Consider the following 23,628-nt stretch of genomic DNA (forward strand, 5'->3'; position numbering starts at 1 on the left):
AAGTCTCGTTGCTTCATTAAATTAAAGGGTTACTTCATCGATTAGCATGTGGCTTTGTATCAGTAGAAACCCTGGAGTATATTCAAATGATTGTGCTTTCCCCCCTCATATCCTCCTGAGACAAGAGATTTATGCATTTTATTTTTGGAAAAATTCCTCCTATGATGCAAATTGACAATATTTGCATCATAGGAGGAATGTTTGGCCAAAGGCTAAAGACTACAGCCAGCAGAGGGAGCCATTTCTGCATGTTCTGAACCCGTGCATGGGGGATGGAGATCACACTCAGAGCTCAGCTCGCAGCTACAGGCACTCATTAAACGGAGCTATAGTGAGCAATGTAAGTCTTTTAACTTCTCAAACTAATTTCTATGAAAGTTAAGCTTGCAAAGGAATGAACTGAAACGCGCCAGACTGAACTCGCGTTGTGAATGTATGCCGCGAGTGTAGTCGTGATTACCTCAGCTCTCATCACGGGAGCTCAGCTCATTTATCGACTCCTGCAGTTAGTGCTCAGTGCTCTGATACTCGCGCGGTGACTCACTCATTATATTGAACAGACACGTTCAGTTTATAATTGTAGTGTCTTCTCCAACTCAGTCACAGTAATCCAGTGAAGCATTCTGGGAATTGTAGTCTTTCATCCCCATGAGAAAAAAATTCTGTCTTTTCTCAGTCTAGAAGGCACCAAATTCAAAAATAATTTCACATTTCTACTACATTGATGACCCAGTTTAAATACAGATTCATCTTCCCAGCGCTGAAGTACCCCTTTAAGGTTGAACCACTGGAGCCACATGGACTATTTTAACATTATCTTCACTACCTTTCTGGACCTTGATAGTGTTAGTCAGAAAGTTGTCCGATTTCATCAAAAAAATCTTAATTTGTGTTTTAAAGATGAACGAAGGCCTCACGAGTTTGTAACGACATGAGGGTGAGGAATTAACGATAGAACTTTTATTTTTGGTTGAACTAAGCCTTTAAGGTGACGTAGGTACACGTTACAACATGTACTTAGTAATAACAATAAATTAGGCATAATTACAAGTAACTAACCCTAACCTGATCTCTAACTCTAAAGTAAGTACATGTAGTTTGTTAATATTTCTTAAGTAAGTACAATGTAACTATGCCACCTTAAAATAAAGTGTAATCAAACAAACTTGCCTTACTTGTCCTGTGTGCATTGAACCTATGCTAGGTGTGTTTAGGCCATTTGTTGTTGCTGTAAATCAAACAGTTTCACATAGGGTAAAGAAAAGCGTTTAGTCCTACTAATAAATTGACATCACTTGCCTCACCATTTCCATCAAGCTCTGATTGGACAGTTTTGTTGGAGTTCTAATTGGTTGTTCTAAAGAAACTAAAACCAGTGATTAAAATTACACATTTAGAATCAAAGTATCAACTGTGGGAGTGACCATGCAAACCATGCGAAACGCACTACTGTCTTTTCTAGGCTGTCATTGGGTGGATTTATATGTGAAATATCTACTTGATTACATGAATATTTTGTAAGTGATAAGAGCCCATTCCCAAAATGTATATGATATTCTGGTCTCTACATACGGTTTTAGTGTCCGCCAGGTGAAAACCACTTTTGCAATTGTTTAGAAATAATAGCACACCTCTCCTCAACAAAACACATAATCTGAGGTATCACTCAAGTCCATAACACAATATGAGTAATAATAATAATAATAATAATAATAATATTGATGATTGTCTTAGCAAATACAGTCTATGAAAGAATCTGCCGGTCTGCATATCCATCCATTCTTTAATCCAGAAGCTTTTTCTCAAGCTGTCTCTTAAAGTGCTTTTATTAAATAAACCATCTTCCCTCCTTTGTGCAGTGACCTAGAATTCTTGTGAGTGGGACTGAAGGTTAATTGCACAGGGAGCCTGGTTGTGTGCGCTTACTCTAACGTGCCGATTACTTTAAGGAATTAGGGCTTTGAGTGTCTCAGTTTTAACCCAGAGTCAAAGACGGATCCCTCAGTGTGTTTATAAACGCGTTTACCTGCCTAAAATTTTAGTCCATGTTGTCCCCGTAGAAACGTTCTCCCAGCTTAATTAAAGAAGTTGAAATGTAACTTACGTGCTCTCAGAATCACTGACAAGTCTAGTTGTCCACATGATGTTCTCCGTGGGCCATGTCACTGACAGACGTGTGTTCCTGTGTTGACGTATACATTCTCCAGGCCAGCCACAGAGGTGTTCTGCTTTGTAGCATTCTGACATTCAAGACAAGAGATGTTATACTCAAAGAACACGGGCTGGTTTTTCAAACACTTGCCCAAAATCATTGGTTTAAAAGTAAGAAAAAAAAGGTGCGATTCAGTGTCAAGGCAATGGCACCAGTTTTTCCACAAACTACTGACTAGATAGAAGGTATGAATATTTTGTTTATTTATTGAAGATTTGTTGATTGTTTGTATTATTCTATATTTTTTTGTCATTTTTGTTATTTGTCCCTTTTTCCATTGTTGCACTTTGAGATTCTTCAGAATGAAAAGTGTGGTATAAATAAAGTCTATTATTATTATTTATTATTATTAATATTAACATCTGATGCGAGACATTTAAAAAAGAGCTGTTTAAACATGAACAGTAGACTAGCTGTGTATATGTACCATCAAACAATAGCAAAAAAGTTTTTTCAGAAGTAAGCCAGTGCACAAAAGCACTATTGGCAGTCACCCATGATTAATTTACTTCAAAAATGTCCAACAACAGGGTGTATGCTTAGACAGAGAAGTATTTGTCTGGTCATGTGATGTTAGTATGTTGGTCCTCGTAAGACTGAAAAATGCAGTTTTTAATAGGCTAATATGACTAAAGTCTTCCTCTCCTGAGAGTAAACATGACTTTAAACAAATGAAATGAAGAAAAAACAATTACATCTTTAATTTAAATGTTGATGTGTCTACGAAAGGGGAACAAAACTATAGCCATATAAAGGAATAAATCAATGAACACCAAACAACCAACGGCAACATCATTATCCTTTTCTTTTTTTACAATCATAATAAGGTTTGTGGTTCCAGAGGTGCTCATTACTGACATTCATATCCTCCTTCCCATTAATAAGTATGAGGGGCCTCCTCTGCCTCCTCTTAGTGGTCATCATCAGTGTACTATATTCACAGCCTTCTAAGGGAGAGTTAATCCATCTCCGCTGCATTGATGCTACGGCTCTGCTGAGGGAAATAGAGTCACTTGGGAATGTCTGTCTGGGGCCGCAGCGGCTCTACTGCCACAGAATGAGGTACCAAAGGGACACCAATTAACTGAGTCTCAGAGGAGAAAGAAAAGAGAGCAGGATGGAAAGAAGGTGAAAGAGGGTTACGGTGAGACTGTTCACTCTTACACACTGCCATTAGTCAAGTAAAGCCCACCGGAACCAGCATGTGTTCTGTGGCCGTGATTTGATGTTCACGCCATATAGTATGGCCTGCGTATCTCAACCGCTTGCTTGCATGTATCGTTGCAAAATGTAAACAATATTATTGCCCAGCTCTAATATGCTAAATGCAACTATCCACCTCATTCCTGACAAGCCTACTGCTTTTTGAATTATGGGTGGCACTTCCTGTTTGAAGAACTTCCATTCAAAAAGACTGAAACGAGTCATTTCAAATCATACAGTTGCCCTACAAATAATGCTTATCCATCATTTTGACTGAATGAACTGTCAATTTTCCATCATGTTTTATTTGAGGATAACGCAAGGATTGGTAATTTAAAGTGATGTTATAACAAGAATATATATGACAAGAGCTCTTTTCAGTCGCTGCATTCTTTTCCACATGATTATTTTCTTTTTTCCCTTTGCATTCCTCTTTAATAGTATGAAAAAGGACAACATATACTTTAATTTACGATGTATCCCATTAATAACTTACTGGAATGCATGAAGAATCGCTCGTTTTTTCCCTTAAATCCAAATTCAAGGTTTGTTTTTACAGGTTGTTATCTGTCAAATTGACAGAAATCACTCTGAAATAGTATCATGCAATGCTGAAGTTAATGAACATTTTTTATTAAGGCAACATATATAAAAAAATTCAGATATACATTACTACAGTGATATTAAACTTGTTTGTTATATCTGTGGAAAGAATCAGTAATCTGGGGTTATTCATCGTCTGTTGGAAGTACCATGTTGATGCTTTTACACTTTTAAATGTCCATTTAATATTTAATGGTTGAAAGTTGGGTAGAATAATGTCATCTCACTGTACCCAGTAAAAACTTGGATAAGACATGAAGATATTAGGGTAGGTGATCTGGTGATTTTACAAACCCGATTCCAAAAAAGTTGGGGCACTGTACAAATTGTGAATAAAAAGAATGCAATAATTTACAAATCTCATAAACTTTTATTTTATTCACAATAAAATATAGATAACATATCAAATGTTTAAAGTGAGACATTATGTAAGGTTATGCCAAATATTGGCTCATTTTGGATTTCATGAGAGCTACACATTCCAAAAAAGTTGGGACCGGTAGCAATAAGAGGCAGGTTAAATTTATAAGGAACAGCTGGGGGAGCAATTTGCAACATGATTGAGTATAAAAAGAACCTCTCAAAGTGGCACTGTCTCTCAGAAGTCAAGATGGGCAGAGGATCACCAATTCCCCCAATGCTGCAGCGAAAAATAGTGGAGAAATATCAGAAAGGAGTTTGTCAGAGAAAAACTGCAAAGAGTTTAAAGTTATCATCATCTACAGTGCATAATATTATTCAAAGATTCAGACCATCTGGAACAGTCTTTGTGCGTAAGGGTCAAGGCCGGAAAACCATACTGGATACCTGTGATCTTCGGCCCTTAGACGGCACTGCATCACATACAAGAATGCTACTGTAATGGAAATCACAACATGAGCTCAGGAATACTTCCAGAAAACATTGTTGGTGAACACAATCCACCGTGCCCTTTACCGTTGCCTATTAAAACTCTAGGTCAAAAAATAAGCCATATCTAAACATGATCCAGAAGCACAGGCGTTTTCTCTGGACCAAGGCTCATTTAAAATCAACTGTGGCAAAGTGGAAAACTGTTCTGTGGTCAGAAAAAAAAATATATTTGAAGTTCTTTTTGGAAAACTGGGATGCCATGTCGTCCAGACTAAAGAGGACAAGGACAATCCAAGTTGTTCTCAGCACTCAGTCCAGAAGCCTGCATCTCTGATGGTATGGGGTGGCATGAGTACATGTGGCAAGGACAGCTTACACATCAAAGGCACCATCAATGCTGAAAGGTATATCCAAGTTCTAGAACAATATATGCTCCCATCCAGATGTCGTCTCTTTCAGGGAAGACCTTGTATTTTCCAAAATGACAATGCCAGACCATATACTGCATCAATTACAACATCATGGCTGTGTAGAAGAAGGATCTGGGTACTGAAATGGCCAGCCTGCAGTCCAGATCTTTCACCCATAGAAAACATTTGGTGCATCCTAAAGAGGAAGATGCAACAAAGAAGACCTAAGACAGTTGAGCAACTAAAAGCCTGTATTAGACAAGAATGGGACAACATTCCTATTCCTAAACTTGAGCAACTTGTCTCCTCAGTCCCCAGACTTTTGCAGAATGTTATAAAAAAGGCCATGTTTACCACTGTGAATCCCAACTTTTTTGAGATGTGTTGATGCCATGAAATTTGCCTAGACGGCTGTGCTGACATGGGTCTATCATCATGAGTCTTTAATGTGTGGTGATGCATTTGAATAACAATTAAACAGCAGTAGGGCTGTGCGAATAAAAGTTGTTTCAGGTTTTGATTTTGGCTTTCAACATTATGAAAACGTTATAATCAAGATAAAAAGATAATTGTGCCACATACTGCCCCTTTCCTGCATAACATAGATCAGACCATAACATATAAACCAGCCAAATCATGTAACGTGACTGTTGTAAAATGCAGTCTACTGCGGGACATGCTTTATTTTAAAAAGATTCATTAAAAGTGCATTAAACTGTGAAAGAACAATCACCCCGGCTTTCTGTGCACGCTTTAAAATGGAGCGGAATTTGGACAAGCAAAGTATACTTGGGTATTCAGTCTGGATATTGTTAATAGCATAAACATTGGGACGATCAAGATTCAGTTTGTGATTGTGTAATAATATATTGTTATATAAAATTTTGTGAAGATTACTCACCCCTAGAAGATATATTATAAAAATGAACCATGATTTTCTGTAAAGCTACTTTGAAACAACATGAATTGTGAAAAGCACTACAAAAAATAAGATTTTCATTTAATTTGAATAGTATGCAAACTAATGCATTGATGCATGATTTCAATTTAGTTAAAACACAGGACAGGTCGATAACTTTTATTTAGTATACAGATGGGCAGCTTATTGGTGACCATATCATATTTATCATATCCATTTATTATCCATTTATTGAAATCAGACTGATTATGGTGATTTTATAAGCAAATTATAATTTTTTTCTTCCCTAATTCAAACATTAAACTTTTTTAAATAATAATTAAAGCAATACATTAGAAAATGTAATACTAAATTACAATACTGAATAGAAAATTAATTTTAAACAAAAATACACAAGTATATAAAAAATATGAAAATTATATACAATATAAAATAGTATACACTGAATATAAAAATGTAAACAATAAGTATAAAATGTAAGCAAAAAGTATAGCAAACATTTATGCATCTGTTAGGACTCACTAATCAACATCAAACAGTCATAGGACAGTGCAAAAAAACTCACTGATGAGATATCCGAGTATTAACCTTACCAACATAATGCAAACCAGACTAGTTACCACTAACAGACTGAGGTTTACTGGGACTTTTACAGCAGTCGATTAAATGCGCTAAATGAGTCCAAATTTAGTGATGTGAGAGACCCCGTGAAATCAGCATTCCTCCATCTCTCAATGCATCTGTCCTCGCCCCCTCCACCGCTCCCGATAGCTGCCCACCCCCGCCTCATTTCCCTGCCCCCCACTCATTTCATGCTGAGTGGATGAGCGAGTAACTAATATGGATCAGACCCAGACCAGACAGACAGCAGCACCCCCATCCCATCCCAGTTTACTGCCTCATCCTCATCTGTCCCTCTTGATTTTCCTGTCTATATCTTTTCCTTTCTCATCCAATATTCCCTTTTTCTCTGTTCACTCTCATTCTTGCTAACCTCTGTCTTCTGAATGGATGTGGCACATGTAGAAAAGACGATGGAACAAGGAAGGAAGGTGATAAACAACATAAAGAATGAACAACAATGCCAAAGAACAGAATGGAAATGAAAAAATAATAAATAAGCAAAAAAAGTGTGTGGTTGTTTACAATAAAACAACAGAATCCTGTTGTTTGCAGTCACCTTCTACTGTCCATCCCTTCTCTTTACGTTGTTTCCACCTTGCCTACCTTGTTCTATCCTCTTCATTCCTTCTCTAACCTTCCTTTTTCCACCTTAATTTACCCGGCCCCACCAGAAGCTAATCTATATGCTAATAAGAAGATGGCAATCAATGACGTTCATGCCCGTCTGTGTGCAATCAATGTGATATTATATGAGAGAGTAGCAATGAAGGAATACATTTCAGAATAACACAGCCCAGAGGTATTACACAATAAGTGCCTCAATTTACTTTTCACGACTGTGGCGTTTTTATCTCCTCCTCAAGGTCAGCAAAGCCCCCTTGTATGTATATTTTCAATTTAGTGAGGCCTCTTCAGAACGACCAGAATCGTCTTTTGTTGTGCCCTGATTTAAGCAGGCCCCAAAATGCCATTCACCTTCTGTAGCAAATCTGAATAGCACATCAGCTGCATGCGGTCTATTTTTCACGAGTGTGTGTTTGATTGTGATTGCCACAGCAGTTGGGGGTATTTACCCTTTGCTTAGTGATGCTCTAATCGCTGATTATTAAGAGGCAGCTTCATCAGCACACACTTAATCAACCAAGACTGTGAACTGCAGTGTTTTCCTATACTTCACCACGTCTGCACTTGGTGTCTCTTCTTTGTCTTTGTAGTGCTTTTTAGCACTGCCTTTAATTACAACACATTACATTTACTAGAAAATTTAATTTTCTTAAAAAGGAGAGCCCCATTTGCTCCAGAAAAACTCACTGCCACAATATAGGCGTTGTATGGCTGTTGCCGGGGGGTTGCTATGTGGTCGTTAGGGTGTTCTGGGTTGTTGCTAGGGTGTTCTGGGTGGTTGCTAGAATGTTGCCATGCTGTACATGCCAAATACTCAACTTTAGGGGTTTAATGAAATTCCTATCCTTAAGTATTTAAAAAAAATGTCTTGACAATGATAAAAATTATCAATCATGTTTATATTTCTAAATACATTTAATTATCCATATAATATATTACATTTTAATACAGGTTTTTTTCTGGGACAGGCCTTTTTCTGTTTTGCCAGTACAAATCACCACCGGTGAATATTCTGAAGGGGAGGTGGGTTGGTGGTGCTTATAGAGGGGGATAAAAAAATCATTACCATCACCCTCATTAGAGAAGAACCAATTGTCCAATCAGGACACAGCTCTGCAATAGGGCTCCAAACGACACCCTCAGTTGGCTGTCGCTAGGAAACCACAGAACCGGGGGGCGGGGTGGGGGGATCTCGCATGCGTGTGTTAGATGGAGAGAAACGGAGAGAGAAAGAGTGTGTGTCTGTGCCTGGTGACTGGGACGGTGGATGCTAGCAGTGATCTGGCAGGATTGGGGTGCAGAACGCACACTAGACAAAGAAGCATTAGGGTCCTGAGGCATGGGGCTCACCACGGGGCCAAACGGAGCTCGTGCTGCCCCTCAGAAAAGGTAGGAGCTGGGTTTTTGTCTGAGAGATGGGCCCTTGGCTAACCTGCATGTCTCTGAAATCTCTCAGTGCATGCATATTGATGCATGTTTATTTTCTCTGTCATGCATTTCCATCCTCATACTTCCATCTTACCGAACATCCCTTTAACTTTTTTTGCTCCTGGAATGGTCTGCTAGTTAGTTCTGGGTTTTGGAATTACTGACAGACTAGGTGACAGCGCATTTAATAGTTTTGTTTGAACTGCACGCAGTAGAAAGCATCTCATTGGTGGGATGCATATGGTTGGTTGGTTCGGAAAGCCTCTAAGGGGCCTGGGACTTGGACTCAACATAACAGCTTCCCTCTTATTAGCATACCCAATCAGCTGCTTAATATGAAGGCAGCAAGCCTTAATCATGAATGCATGCGATTCCATGATGCACTCCCACTGCTCATAACATCTGAAGAGGTTCTGATGGGGTACTACACTACACCAACTATAATACATGTGCCGCTACAGAGCTAAAAGCTGTATGTAGTAAGAAGCTTGCTAGTATGCCACTACAAACCCAGCAAAGTAAACTTGTGCAGAAGACAGCCTCTTTACTTTTGTACAACGTTTAATAATATTCTAATTCTGTAACCATGTTTTCAGATGTCCCTATGGTCCTTCCATTAATGCATATTAATGAGGCTCAGGACTTATATTTAGATTATCTAATTACAATGCCCAACTCCATTAGTTCTTTGGAGCACAGGAAATGGCTTAGGGGGAGGGCTCATTGATATTACACCATCTCTTGGCATAATAACAGACCTAGAAGGGGGGGGGGGGTTGTGGGTAAAAAGAGGGGGTGATTTGGGGTAGCTGGGAAGGGGTGTAGAGTGTGTGGGGTTAGTGGCTCTCAACCACGTGTGTGAGTAATTAAATGAGTATAATTGAAACCATGCCACACTTCCCCTCTGAAACTACCCCCCCATCCCCGTCCCAACACTTGTTCTCTTTCTGTGCCCCATCTCAATCCCATTACCACATTCTATGCCTGAATAACAAACCCCAAAAGACAGAAAGGAAAGGAAAGAAGAGTCATTTAACAACAGTGCCTATGGCGACTCCAGTGATGAGATTTAAATGGGTGAACCCTCAGCGCAGGCACCTATTTTTCATCCTTTTGCCCTGATAACATGCTTAATGTATGTAATGATGGGACAAACAGACTCTCTTGTGATATGCAGGGCTTGACATTAACACTTGTCTGGGACAGGGGGATTTCTTGAAGGGACAAGTGAAAGATAATTTTACTTGCCCAACAGACAAGAGCTGATTAAAACGCCAATAACAAAACAAAAACAAAACAACAACAAAACTAACCATCAATGATTTTGCATTAATTTAGTGTAAGTGGTGATTGATAGTGGATAATATATAATGTAATGAGCTGACGGTAATAACACGCTGTTGACGCTTGCGCATCTCAAGGAGAAATCAAAACAAATGAGCGCTGCTTACACAGAGAAATTGCGGTAAACATTCAAAATGTGAAGTTTTCATATTTATAACATATGATACAGTTAAACAACATCACACAACCAAGACTGCTGTTTTCCTGAATACCATCACGACTGAAAATGAAAATGATTCATATGACAATTTAATTAATTAAGTCACTTACATTTTAGATAAAATATTGTGTGTGTGTGTGTGTGTGTGTGTGTGTGTGTGTGTGTGTGTGTGTGTGTGTGTGTGTGTGTTCTATTTCAGCAGCAAAATTACTTCCAAACAAAGATCCCAAGCAACAAAGTTCCAAACAGCAGAACCATAACGCGTCTCACAGCAACAATGTGCGTTACTGAATGATTCAGTGTTTGAATGAATCGGTTGAATCAAAGATACAATTACCTGTTTGTAAACTGCCTCAATCATGAATGAATAAGTCGTTTGAATTAATGACTCAATGACTCGCTCATTAAGACTCACCTGCTGCCACCTACTGGTGGTTTAGTTTCATATACTTTTCAACATTTATTTAGTTTATTCAAAAATACAAATCTCATAACATTATTTAAAGGAACACGCCACTTTATTTGAAAATAGGATTATTTTCCAAGTCCCTTAGAGTTAAATAGTTGAGTTTTACAGTTTTTGAATCCATTCATCCGATCTCTGTATCTGGCCGTAGCACTTTAAGCATAGCTTAGCATACATCATTGAATCAGATTAGGCCATTAGCATTGCGCTCACAAATGACCAAAGACTTTATTTTTTCAAAGATAATATTTTTTCAATTTAAAAATGTACTACTCTGTAGTTACATCATGTACCAAGACCAACGGAAAAAGAAAAGTTTAGATTTTTTGACCGATAGGAACTATTCTCTCATTCCTGCATAATAATCAGGGAACTTTGCTGCCGTACCATGGGTGTAGCAGCGCAGTGATAAAATCTAAACTTTTCATTTTCCATTGGTTTTAGTACATGATGTAACTACAGAAGAGTCAAATTATAAATAGGAAAATATAGTGAGTCTTTGGTCATTTTTGAACGCGATGCTAATGGTCTAATCAGATTTAATGATGTATGCTAAGCTATGCTAAAAGTGCTACCGCCAGGTACAGAGATCAGCTGAATGGATTTCCGCTGAAAACGATAAAACTCAACTGTTTAAGTTTAAACTTAACTGTTTAACTGGACTTGGAAAATGAGCCTTTTTTCAAAAAAAGTGGAGTGTTCCTTTAATGCAGTAATAATTTTCCAGTGTATATTATTTAATTTGATTGGTAACAGCCCTATAGTGTCTTATTTTAATTTAATGTATATAATTTAAGAATATAATATGAAACCTAAAACATAGCCTATATTTAATAAGATTAGGGGGAAAATGCCCTACATTAAAGGTAAAAATATCACAAATATGCAGATTTAAAATATGTCAAAGCTGATTGAACACTGGTGAGAATATTGGTTCAGAATAAGTTATATTTACAACACACACAAAATATTTTTTTCTGGACAAGCAAATTTTTTACTCGGACAAATAAATGACCGATTTACTTGCCCGAAGGACAAGCACATGAACATGCTTAATGTCAAGCCCTGGTGATACGTATGACAAATTTAAAGAACGTTTCAGGTTAAAAACAAGCTCTATTAAAAAAAACTAAATCTTACTGACCGTGCATGTCTGTGTGTGTGTTAAGCGAGCTGCACATTTCTGCATTTAAAACCTTTTTTCACCCTATCAGTGTTAGCCCATCAACTTCCATTCTAGTTGCATTATTATAAACATAAAGCCTGTTTTTATACACCTTTTCTGTGATAATAAACAGCATGTCACAGATGTGGTTAAATGTTTTTGAAAGAAGTATATTATTGTAAGTAACCAATGCTGCATTTATTTAAAGTAAAAACATTAATATTGTTAAACATTACAAGTTAAAATAACTGTTGTATTGTCAACATTGAAAAATGGTTGTGCTGCTTGATTTTTTTTAAATGGAAACCATGGTACATTGTTTTTCAGGATTCTTTGATGAATAGAAAGATTGAAGATGAATGTTCAATTTCTATATTTTTTTACATTAGAAATGTCTTGACTGTCTCTTTTGATCGATTAAATGCATCCTTGCTAAAAATGACAAATTTCATAAATAATTAATACTGATCCAAACTTTTAAATGGCAGTATATACACTGTAAATACAATTGTCCTTAAGGTTTTTATTTTTTATTAATTAATACCTTCAAATAACACATTTGTCTGTACAAAAATGTGTTATTTGAACTTTAACATTTTCTAAATAGCCTTGAAAGTGGTGGGAGTACTTTTCTAGGAGGATAAACTTTCTGGATTGATTATGATTATGAACTGATTGTGCATCATCAATGTAATACCTGTGGATTTGTTTCTGTAAACAAGCAGTCCTTTCTGGTATATAGCAAGTTTTATACATCATAGACTATCAAAATTGGATGTAAAGTTGCAGAGACAAGGAGTTAGTAAATACTTATATTAAATTAGTTTCGTGTTAGCACGTAAAAATATTTTAGTTTAATGCTATACTTTCAAAATAATGCAAAATAGTTTTTTTGCTCCATTTATTTCTATTGTAAGTGCATTACTGTAAATTGAAATTAAATGAACTGTGATAATCGACATTCTACTACCAAGATTAGCTTGTACTGAATCCAGATATTTTAATAATAATAAACTGACTGAACAAAAAAAAAGAAAAAAAAAGTAATGTTTTGTTGAAGCAAGATTTGTTTGGCAACCTTTAATGTGGTGCTGTATCTGGGTAACTCTTCTTCTGACTGTCTAATCCATCTTCCATCTTGGCCGTTCATGTGGTGGTAACTGGAGACTGCTGAAAAAAAGATTTGCTGAAATGTATGAATGACAGTATGAACTCAAATGCAATTATAATGTAACCTTCAGTTAAGTACAGTATGTGAATGAAGTGATGTTAACATCTCTGGCTACCAGCTCGGACCTTTCATTTATGTCTTTGTATTTTCGTCTTCCCCTATATGCATTTATACATGTGTGTGTGAGCCTGTTTAAGTGGTTTATGAGGACACAAATTTTTATAACTACATGGGTATTACACTGGTATTACACAATAAATGTGGTTTATGAGGACATTTCAAATGTCCTCATTTTTCAAATAGATTTAAAAACATACTAAATGATGTTTTTTTGAGAAAGTAAAAATGCTAAATGTTTCCTGTGATGGGTAGGTTTAGGGGTAGGGGCAGTGTAGCGGGATAGAAAATACGGTTTGTACGGTATAAAAACCATTACACCTATGGAATGTCCCCCAAAAACAAACGTGTGTGTGTGTGTGTGTGTGTGTGTGTGTGTGTGTGTGTGTGTGTGTGTATGTATATATATATATATATATATATATATATATATATATATATATATATATATATATATATATATATATATATATATATATATATATATATATATTTATATTAGGGCTGTCAAATTATTAAATGCGATATATAAAAGTTTGTTTACATAACTGTGTGTACTGTGTATAATTATTAGGTATATTTGAATACACACATATATATTTAAGAAATATTTGCATGTATATCCTGTATAGGCTATACATTTCTAATTTTTATTTATATATATTTTTTTACAAATATAAAAACATGTCTTAAATTTATATGCATGTGGGCGTATTTATATAATTAGGGCTATGCGATATAGAAAAAAAATGTGATATGCAATATCTTGTTAAATAATCGATATGCGATACGATATTACTATTAGTGGTAAAATCTATTCCAATTATATTAAAACAATTATTTAAAAATCTGACAATATAATTTTAACATCAATGTAAACAAACAAAAAATGTAATGCCAATATTTAAATACCACATACTCTTTGCTTGACTTGATAAGTAAGGGATAATGTACACCCAGCCGGTTGTTATCGCAGAATAAACCCCGACAGAGTGATCAGGACCAGCTGAAACAGTTCCAACCTGCTTTAAGCCTTTATCTATTGCTGAAGATTTGCCATATGCCCTTGCTAAATGTTGAAAATGAATGCTGAAAGGGTTAGTTCACCCAAAAATGAAACGAAGCCTATGATTTACTCACCCTCAAGTTATCATAGGTGTATATGACATTCTTCTTTCAGACAAATACAATCGGAGTTATATTTAAAAAGTCCAGGCTAACGTTAATCCAAGCAGTTGTTGTAGTTGTGTTTGAAGTCCATAAAAAATGCAGCTGTCTGTCAAATAACGTGCTCCACACGACTCCGATGGGTTAATAGAGCCTTATGATTCGAATCAATGCGTTTGGGTAAGAAAAATATCTATATAAAAACGTATAAAGGAAACCTGCCTTGAAGTCTTCCATTTTACCACGGCTGTTTAAGCCACAAGATGGCGCCAGCGTTAAGCATAGAAGTAGTACCGGTCAAGATAACTCGTAGAAACCCGTATGAGCAGGTGTTATCTGGAAATAACATACCGCTGGAATGCGCGATTGACCAATCAGAATCAAGTATTTCACAGAGCCGTGTAATAATATATAGTTATATCAACCTAAAACTGAACATCCAGATAAAAAGACACCTGATCTAGGAGTAGACGATTATTTTTGTTATTTAAATTTATCTTTGTTATTAAAAATAAGAACTAAAACAGTAGTCTTCACATTAATTAAATATACACTTAATAAAGCCACAAAGGTTATTCAGACAAAAACACTGAGTGATTTTCTCTTGTTCTTCTGTTGTTTGACAGTCAGCAGAAGGTTTACTGTATTAGTAGCCTGTCACTTTAAGAGCTAATGCACGGTTTCCTATTAACATGTATTCGGTTTCTTTCCCCAACTGCTATCGTTCACTTAAAGCATAACGACTGAGATCCATGAATACTCATGAAGACAGCCATTGTGACATAACTCTGTGTATATCACAATGAAGTAGCCTATTAAATCATTCAGATATTGCGTGCCGTTGCGATATGCATATTGCGATTATGCACATTTGCGATATTTCGATATATTGCACAGCCCTATTATATACACATAAATAGTACACACAGTACACACATATATTATGTAAAACAAACTTTTATTTTGGATGCGGTTAATCACGATTAATCAATTTGACAGCACTAATATAAATAAAATAGTATATCAGTCTGGCAAGTAAACAAAAAAAATTACTAGCCAGAGAGAGAGAGAGAGAGAGAGAGAGAGAGAGAGAGAGAGAGAGAGAGAGAGAGAGAGAGAGAGAGAGAGAGAGAGAGAGAGAGAGAGAGAGAGAGAGAGAGAGAGAGAGAGAGAGAGAGAGAGAGAGAGAGAGAGAGAGAGAGAGAGAGAGAGAGAGAGACCATTTACATACATTACATACTCTAAGGCATTTACATACTCTATAACATTTTAAAGAATATTATGATATTACCATAGTACAATGTCAAGCAACAATTTTTTTGGCATTACATTTCATAACTTATGATCATATTTGATCGACTATCAGCTGGAAATTGCTCTTTTTTCAGTACAGCATCTCCACAATCTCAAACTTGTTTAACAAAAATATTGATAGATCAGACAGAGACAGACATGGATGGATGGATATGGATAGTTAGGTAGGTAGACAGACAGACAGACAGAATGACAGACAGACAGGATCCCTGGTATGTATTGTACTATGAAAGAGGATTTTAGTAACAGAAATTTTAAAATGCTTGTCCTTTGTCTCTCTCAGCTTGCGTCGAGTGTGGCAGCGGGGCGGTCGTGGTTCAAAGGTGAGGCTTCGGGGCGGCACAATGGAGGGTGAGCAGAGCACTCCTGCCTCCAGTGCCAGCAGCACTACGGGCACCAGTACCTCCACCACAAACTCCACGGGCACCACCAGTGCCTCCACTGCCAGCACTGTCAGCTCCACAAGCAGCGGAAGACAGGCCGTCCCACAGATATCTGTATACAGCGGCATACCTGACCGACAGACTGTACAGGTGCGTTGCACATCCTTCCGGAAGAATCAGTCAATTTAGACAAATGAGTGCTCATGTTTAAAAACACCATCCTTCTTCTTGTCAAACCTTGTAATAATCCACTCACTGCATTGCACCACACCACTTTTTCTTGCTTAAAATGTTTAATTATTGGACTTTAAGTCCATACTGCCATCTGCTGGTGTGTATAGGAGAAGGAAAAGCAGGTTGAGGAGAAAAGACAATGAAGATTTTCACGCCTCATAGACATATTCATAATATTTCTCACTACTTAAGTGCCTGAGAATTAGGCACTGTTGCTAGATGTCAGCTGAATGTGATATAGATAATCTTATATCTAGTCAAACAAAGTATTAAAGCACCTTATCAATAAGAATTATTATTGTTTAATAATAGTAATAATAAGGTAAAGCCCAATTCATAAAGTGCTGTTCAAAATGCTTCACATGACAACTGAAAAATGGCAACATCCGAACTTCCGAAGTTGTTAAATCGTTTCAACCTCAACCCCTATGTTCACTTAATTGTGTAAAAAAAAAAAAAAAACTACAAAACTACGTTTCCATCTTGTGGCAAGATATATAAGTGCCTGATCAGACACAAGCAGCATGAACATTAAACTCAGTTCAGACTGCACTTTACTCATGACAAGACCAAGGGTCAGGATGCCTGTTGCCTAGCAACTGTGCAGTTGTGGGCAGTTCAGTGAGGACAAAAAAGATGAGACGGATGAAAGAGAACGCATTATATCTGGAAGAAAACGATAAGAAGGTGCCATTAGATGAGACTGATGAACTTATCTACTACTGAAAGTGTTGTTTGAACGTCTGCTATTTGTTCAGGTATTTTGGCATCTTGTTGATTTTGTTCCAAATGTTTTCCCCCATGTTGTTATGGGATGCTAGTTAATGGTTAAAAAGAATTGTTAAAATAGGTAGGTGTTCATTTCTTGTGCACATGGTTTGCAATAATTTTAAAGTACCATTATTATTGGAGTATTAGAATCCAAATTTAAAATGTTTATATTACATGTATGAATGTAAGTAAATAGTTGGTTACCATTACACATAAATGTAAAATGTAACTGTTATCCTATACAATATAAATATGTTATTGTTTTAGTGCAAGAGATGAGTTCATGCATTCGTATATATGCATTGCCAAGCCTTGCAATACTGTGATAAATATGAAACATCTTCATATTACATTAATATTATGATAATATAAACATATTCAACATCTAGGCTGACCTTGAAAGTGACACTGGTAGTGAAAACAACAGTTTCTGAGATCTACTTTTCTTTCAAGCTTGTTGCAGTTAATTTCCTGACCAAGAGGAGGAGACAATGCTGAAACAAAATAAAACGGTTGCTCAGGAAACATTAAAAGATTAGACTACAAATATTTGACATCACCTTGAATCACATCTTGCAACTTGCAGCTATATATGATGTAAATATCAGCTGTATCGGATGTTTCTGTCAAACTTCTTAAGTTGTTACAATAGAAACACGTTAGACAATTGATGACACAAAGTGTACAGAGTTATAAAAGTAATGTAGACATTTTGTTCTTTGATTCGTTCGTTCTTTATTTTTGTATCTTGGCAAATCTGAGAACAGTTTGAGACATTATTTACCAGTGTTGAGGAAAGCTAATTTGAAAAGTATTACATTACAATATTGAGTTACTCCCATAAGTAACTAATCATGTTACGTAGTTACTTTTTAAAGAAAAGGAATATGTTACATTACTTTTGCATTACTTTTTCTCACCTGGGCTAGGCTTGTTTGTTTTTTAGTTTTTAGAACGAAAAAGTTATATTTAAAGCCCCTTTCAAACCAAAATTTAAATAATAAGCCTCAGGCTAAATAAAGTCATTTTTGCTTATGGTTTTACTGAATCATTGAAGGTCAGCAGCAAGTACATTGGTCAATAAAGTGAGATTAATTGAATAAAAATATTTGTTTTATTTGACATCTAATTACGTAGATGTCTAAATATTCTGATTTTGCATTTGACTGGTTGTTTTCTTTTTAAGGAATACTGAATCTTTTTTGTGCAAATGAGATTTACTAATTTAGTAAACGCATGCTTACATTTAGTCTAGAACTACAAATACTATAATGCTCACACACAACGCCTCTGCACTTCCGATTTTTCCTCAACATTGGGACAAGAGAGCTGTCAGTCAATAAATGAAAACAAATTAACTTGTGTTACTTGAAAATGTAATTCAGATATTTTGTATAATACATTACGTTACTAATTACTTGTAAAGTAATTGATTATGTATTGGCAACTTTGTAACTACTGGCAATCTCAAAGTGAGTATAGTTAATTTATACAGTTAAGGAGTTTTTTTTTTTTTTTATATTTGATTTAAAAGGTTGGGTAAGTGTTATTTCAAAAACGTTTTACAAAACAGACTCAGGTCGAGTCCAATAACAAACTTGTAGCCAATCAGCAGGTAAGGGGCGTGTCTAATAACGATGGTGAGAAGAGAGCGCTCAGTGCACGTCATTATTCAAAACACACGACACACATGACGAATATTAGCCGAGAACTAATACATGCTGCTTTTGCTTGAATATTATATGCTCGTGTGTCATGTTCGCTTGTTCGTCTATTTGCGATCGTAATGTGGCTTCAGAGATGATAAAGACCCGCTCATTTCCACACCGTATGGAGCATCTAAATCTCCTCACTGTCTGCTACAAGCGTCAGCTTACAAAATGTGTCCGACAAGTAAGATACTATACTCCTAATATATGTTTGTTTCCTCTTTTTATGATCTATATAACCCTAATCTGGGCATAATTGTAGAATGTTCATTAGTTAGACTGTCGTGCTCGTGCATTGAGTTCTTCATGAGAACTGTTTGTGTTTTGTGATCACTATATTTGTGATCACTATAAGTTGGACTGTCGTGCTTGTGTATCGAGTTGTTCATGAGAACGGTTTGTGTTTTTGTGATGGAAGGGGTGACTTTTTCATTGAATAATTGACCTGGATTAGTAACACAGATTCTGCCATAGACGTTGCCTAGGTTACTTATGTGTGGGGCGGAGCTATCAAAATAGGGGCAGGACCCTTTTGGGGGTAGGGGCGTGTTTGTTTTGGTGATCTGAAATATCAAACACGGTTACCAGAAAGCACTTACCGCTCCTTTAATTTGTTTCTTGAAAACTACTGTTAAATAGACCTACTGCAGCTAAAAAATAAAGCACTGTTTTTGTCAAATTGTTTGTAATTTGCACATTTTGCTTATTAAAAAAAATCTATATACAAAAATAAATAAATCTATATTGTAATTCTAAAAGTACATTTAAAAATAATAAACTACTCTTATCATGAAAAGATTTTGATCGTACCAACCTGTTCACTAATCATAAACATTTTGTATTTAATTCAGTTTTGAAATATGTTTTGTTATTTATAATAGGGGCAAAAGTTTTTATTTATTTATTTATTTAAAAGCAGTTGCAAACATATCGAGATATATATCGAATATCCTACAAATTTTTACAATATCGAAACGTAATTTTTTTATAGATATCACCCAGCCCTTCTTTAATCAAAACCCTTCTTTTTTACAGTGATATTCCTCTGACCTTTTATCTTTTGTAATGTCTCGCAGCCAACTCTCTTTCTACAGTCTATTTCAGTTATGATGGTCTCAACAGTCTTATCAATTTCATCTTCCTCCATTTCAAAACAAGCATGTGTTAAAAAAGTAAAGAAATGCTTATATTATATTACTGGCCAACAGAGCAAAAAAACTAACAACACTGTGACGTCACGCCCTGTGGTATTGCAAGATGACGGCGCCCTTGCTCTGAAAGCTATACCTTTTTTCTTAGTTACATTAATCGTGTTTGTTATATATATTTTTGTTAAAGTGGAAATCCGTTTACTAAATAATGAGAACTTGGCTGACTGCTTAATTTCCACTTTAAGGAGATCTAATCTGCTTTCTCACTCTTTCTCTTGAATGGTAGGTGATCCAGCAGGCTCTAAATAGGCAGCCCAGCACAGCGGCGCAGTATCTGCAGCAGATGTATGCAGCTCAACAGCAGCATCTGATGCTGCAAACAGCAGCCCTGCAGCAGCAGCACCTCAGCACAGCACAGCTCCAGAGCCTTGCAGCAGTGCAGCAGGTCGCTTAGCATGCATAGCAACAGGAAGACAAGCATAACACACCAAAATACACTAACCCGTCTGTTGTGTTTGCTCCCTCTCAGGCTAGTTTAGCAGCCGGCAGGCAGAGTTCAAACCAAAATGGGACCTCATCCACACAGAGTGGACCATCACAGACCACAGTAAGCTTTTATGCTTGATGCATCCACCAAAAATATGCACATTATCATCACGTCAATATCTTGCACTGGTTATGATATTCTGTTGTTGTGACAACATTATGGCTGCTTATGTCACAACTCTCATGTCTCTCATATTCCCACAGATTAATTTAACCACGTCCCCCGCCGCTGCTCAGCTGATCAGTCGTGCCCAGAGTGTAAACTCCACCCCCTCTGGGATCTCCCAGCAAGCAGTGTTGCTAGGCAACACATCAAGCTCCACCCTGACAGCCAGCCAAGCTCAAATGTACCTGCGGGCACAGATGGTGAGCACACCTGTATACTCACAAACACAAGAGTAACTTTATTATTTGTGAAGATGATTTATATATTTGCCAGTAGGATGAATACAGCTAAATTAGGAGACTGTCATAAAAAGGTATATCGACCAAACTCTATCAAATAGTGGCACTATTTACCTGAGTTCAGTCTAAGGTTGAATCAGGGAACAATAACACTCCATATTCCTTTTAACTGACCTATATAATTTTTTTTTTTGTAGGGATACACAGTTATAAAGCCAATAACTGATATGCTTGCCTATCAATCTATGCTGCAATCTATGTTTTGTTGACACATAGACCATTTTGTTATGGTTTGTCGATTAGACTAAACCCAGGTGGGATTGCTCTGTTAGTGCGGTGCATTTTAATAAGTGTGACTGTGAACGCTGCCATCCGAACCCTGGTGTGCACTAAACAAGCAGATAGAGACAGCTGAAAACATGATTCTCGATCCGCTTTCAAACTAATTCTGGTGCAGTTCGAATTAAATATGAATGCAGCACGGACCATAGACATGTAAACAAACAAAAAACAGGACATGATGTCACAAGATGCTACCCTAAAAAGGACAGAAAGCTCAAGCATAGGCACGATGTTGTCCATCACAGTTCGGCACAGGTATCAGAACCACAATTCCTTTCTCACATCAGATCTTTGTTTGTGGGATTCCTGCCACTGTTTTTATAAGCTCCTCACGAGTTCTCAGCTGGTCAAAATACCATCATATGTAGGCTACACTGAGCAGATTTACCCAGCACACAGCATAGGTGTGGATGTTTAGTAACTTCTGTCTCGAAATATACTTCAATCAGGTTGTGAACGTATCCCTATGCCATTAGGTTTGATGTTAAAATGCCACTGTGAATGCTAAGTGGACCAGTACTAAATGTTTTTTTTATACCAAATAAACTAAACGAACCAAGCGAACTGAACTACAAGTGTGAACGCATCCTTACGAAATGAGGGTTCAAATCATCTGAAGTACTGAAGAAAAGCTCAATAAACATTTAAAATTTGAATTAATAATATGCTTGTTTATATGTGATTATTTTAGGCTCAACAGAGTAATCTTGTGCATGTAGCCAGGAGTCTGGGCCGAGCCGTCCCTCTTTCCTCTCAGCTGATCCTGGCTCCAACTGCTACAGTAACTGCTCTACAGTCTGACACTAATGCAACCAATAACACACAGTCTGCCTCTGCACAGGTGCACATATACTGTAATACACGCACATCCAAAATTTAAGCATTCATACAATTGTGGAGGTCTTAACAAAAATGCTAATTTGGAACCATTTCATTTACTGTACAATTCATTCACATCTATGTATTCAGCACTTTTATTCAGAATTCCAGTTCCTCCAATTCAAAGGAACTGATCCTAAAGGATCCTAATAGGATTTTTTTTTAGGTTTCCAATATATCACAAGAACTATATTTTACATTTTGTAACTTTAATCTTTAGATTACTGTGTTGTGTTTGTCAATACGGTATAATGCTTCTGTAGGACATCACAAAATATCCTATAGATGTAGTCCATAAATATTCAAATACTAAAAAAATTAAATAGCATTTTAGGAATAAATTAATATTTTAGAAATATTTGTATAATCATAGTTAATTTTTTGAAGATTCTTCTTTGATCACATTAGGACTAGATATCTATAATTGTGTCCAAATTATAAAAGAAATTCCAATATAAATAATGTATACATTACTTTAGGATCGTTAGTCTATGTAAATGTATATTTATCAAAATATTTATTTATCAAATATTATAATTCAAATGTTTTTAATATATTTGAATTCTATAGTTCATTAACATTTATAACTTTCATAGGTGCAGAACCTTGCCCTGCGCAACCAGCAGGGGGTGTCTTCCACCTCTCAGTCCTCTGGCCTCCAGGCACTGAGTTTAAAGCAGACCCCTGTCTCCATTCAGCCCACCCCGCTCATCAAGACGCCCAGCCAGAGTTCTTCCAGCTCAGGCACTGGTGCCGGGAAAGGCAACTTGAACACTGGAGCAAAGAAAGAAGAGGAGGGACAAACAGAGATGAAAGCAGTTAACATGAGTCGTAATGTCACCTCTTCACATCCCTTGATAGCACCAGGTAAACTCAGACCCATATACACTGACCCCAAAAACACTAGCCCCCGGTTTCACAGACTAGGCTTAAGCTAATACCTGTTTGAGCTTTTTTTTAAATGATAGTTCACCCAAAAATGAAAACTATGTCATCATTTACTCACCCTCAAGACAATTCAGCTGAACACAGAGTAGACAGAACCTTGACTACCATAGTATTTTACCCCTACTATGGTAGTCAATGGTGGCTCTATCTGATTTGTGTTCAGCAGAACAAAAAGAACTCATACAGTTTTGGAACGACTTGAGCCTGAGAAAATGAAGACAGAAATTGAATTCACTATCCCTTTAACTGAAAACAACTAAAATATGTCAGTGCCATTGTTTTGTCTCCAGATGCACATCATCAGCAATGCTTTTTTTTTTCTAAGGCATATTTGTAAAAGCCACTTATACGCCCTAATTGATCTAAAGTCTAATCCTGGCTTAATCTAATCCTTGTCTATGAAACCGGGCCTAGGACCCTAAAGCCACACTTAAAAGGGTCTGAATGCCATTGCATTCTAACTATAACAAAAGTATGCAAT

At 36.6% G+C, this 23,628-nt stretch overlaps 1 protein-coding gene across 3 annotated transcripts in view; it reads left to right on the forward strand.

Annotated features, from left to right (window-relative positions):
• The window catches only part of phc2b (polyhomeotic homolog 2b (Drosophila)), a 38,119-nt gene that overhangs the window by 1,477 nt on the left and 13,014 nt on the right, over positions 1–23,628 (forward strand). Inside the window, exons 1-7 of one of the 3 annotated variants that reach the window (XM_067460313.1) lie at positions 8,678–8,836; positions 16,063–16,312; positions 20,314–20,472; positions 20,557–20,634; positions 20,778–20,939; positions 22,012–22,161; positions 22,796–23,066. In XM_067460313.1, coding sequence (XP_067316414.1) covers positions 8,787–8,836; positions 16,063–16,312; positions 20,314–20,472; positions 20,557–20,634; positions 20,778–20,939; positions 22,012–22,161; positions 22,796–23,066 — 1,120 coding nt within the window. In that variant the 5' untranslated portion in view covers positions 8,678–8,786. Of the gene's footprint in view, positions 1–8,677; positions 8,837–16,062; positions 16,313–20,313; positions 20,473–20,556; positions 20,635–20,777; positions 20,940–22,011; positions 22,162–22,795; positions 23,067–23,628 lie in introns of those variants that run through there. The other 2 variants (XM_067460314.1, XM_067460315.1) reach the window with 2 other exon arrangements.

This window comes from Pseudorasbora parva, chromosome 12, assembly GCF_024679245.1.
Source record: "Pseudorasbora parva isolate DD20220531a chromosome 12, ASM2467924v1, whole genome shotgun sequence".
NCBI lineage: Eukaryota > Metazoa > Chordata > Actinopteri > Cypriniformes > Gobionidae > Pseudorasbora > Pseudorasbora parva.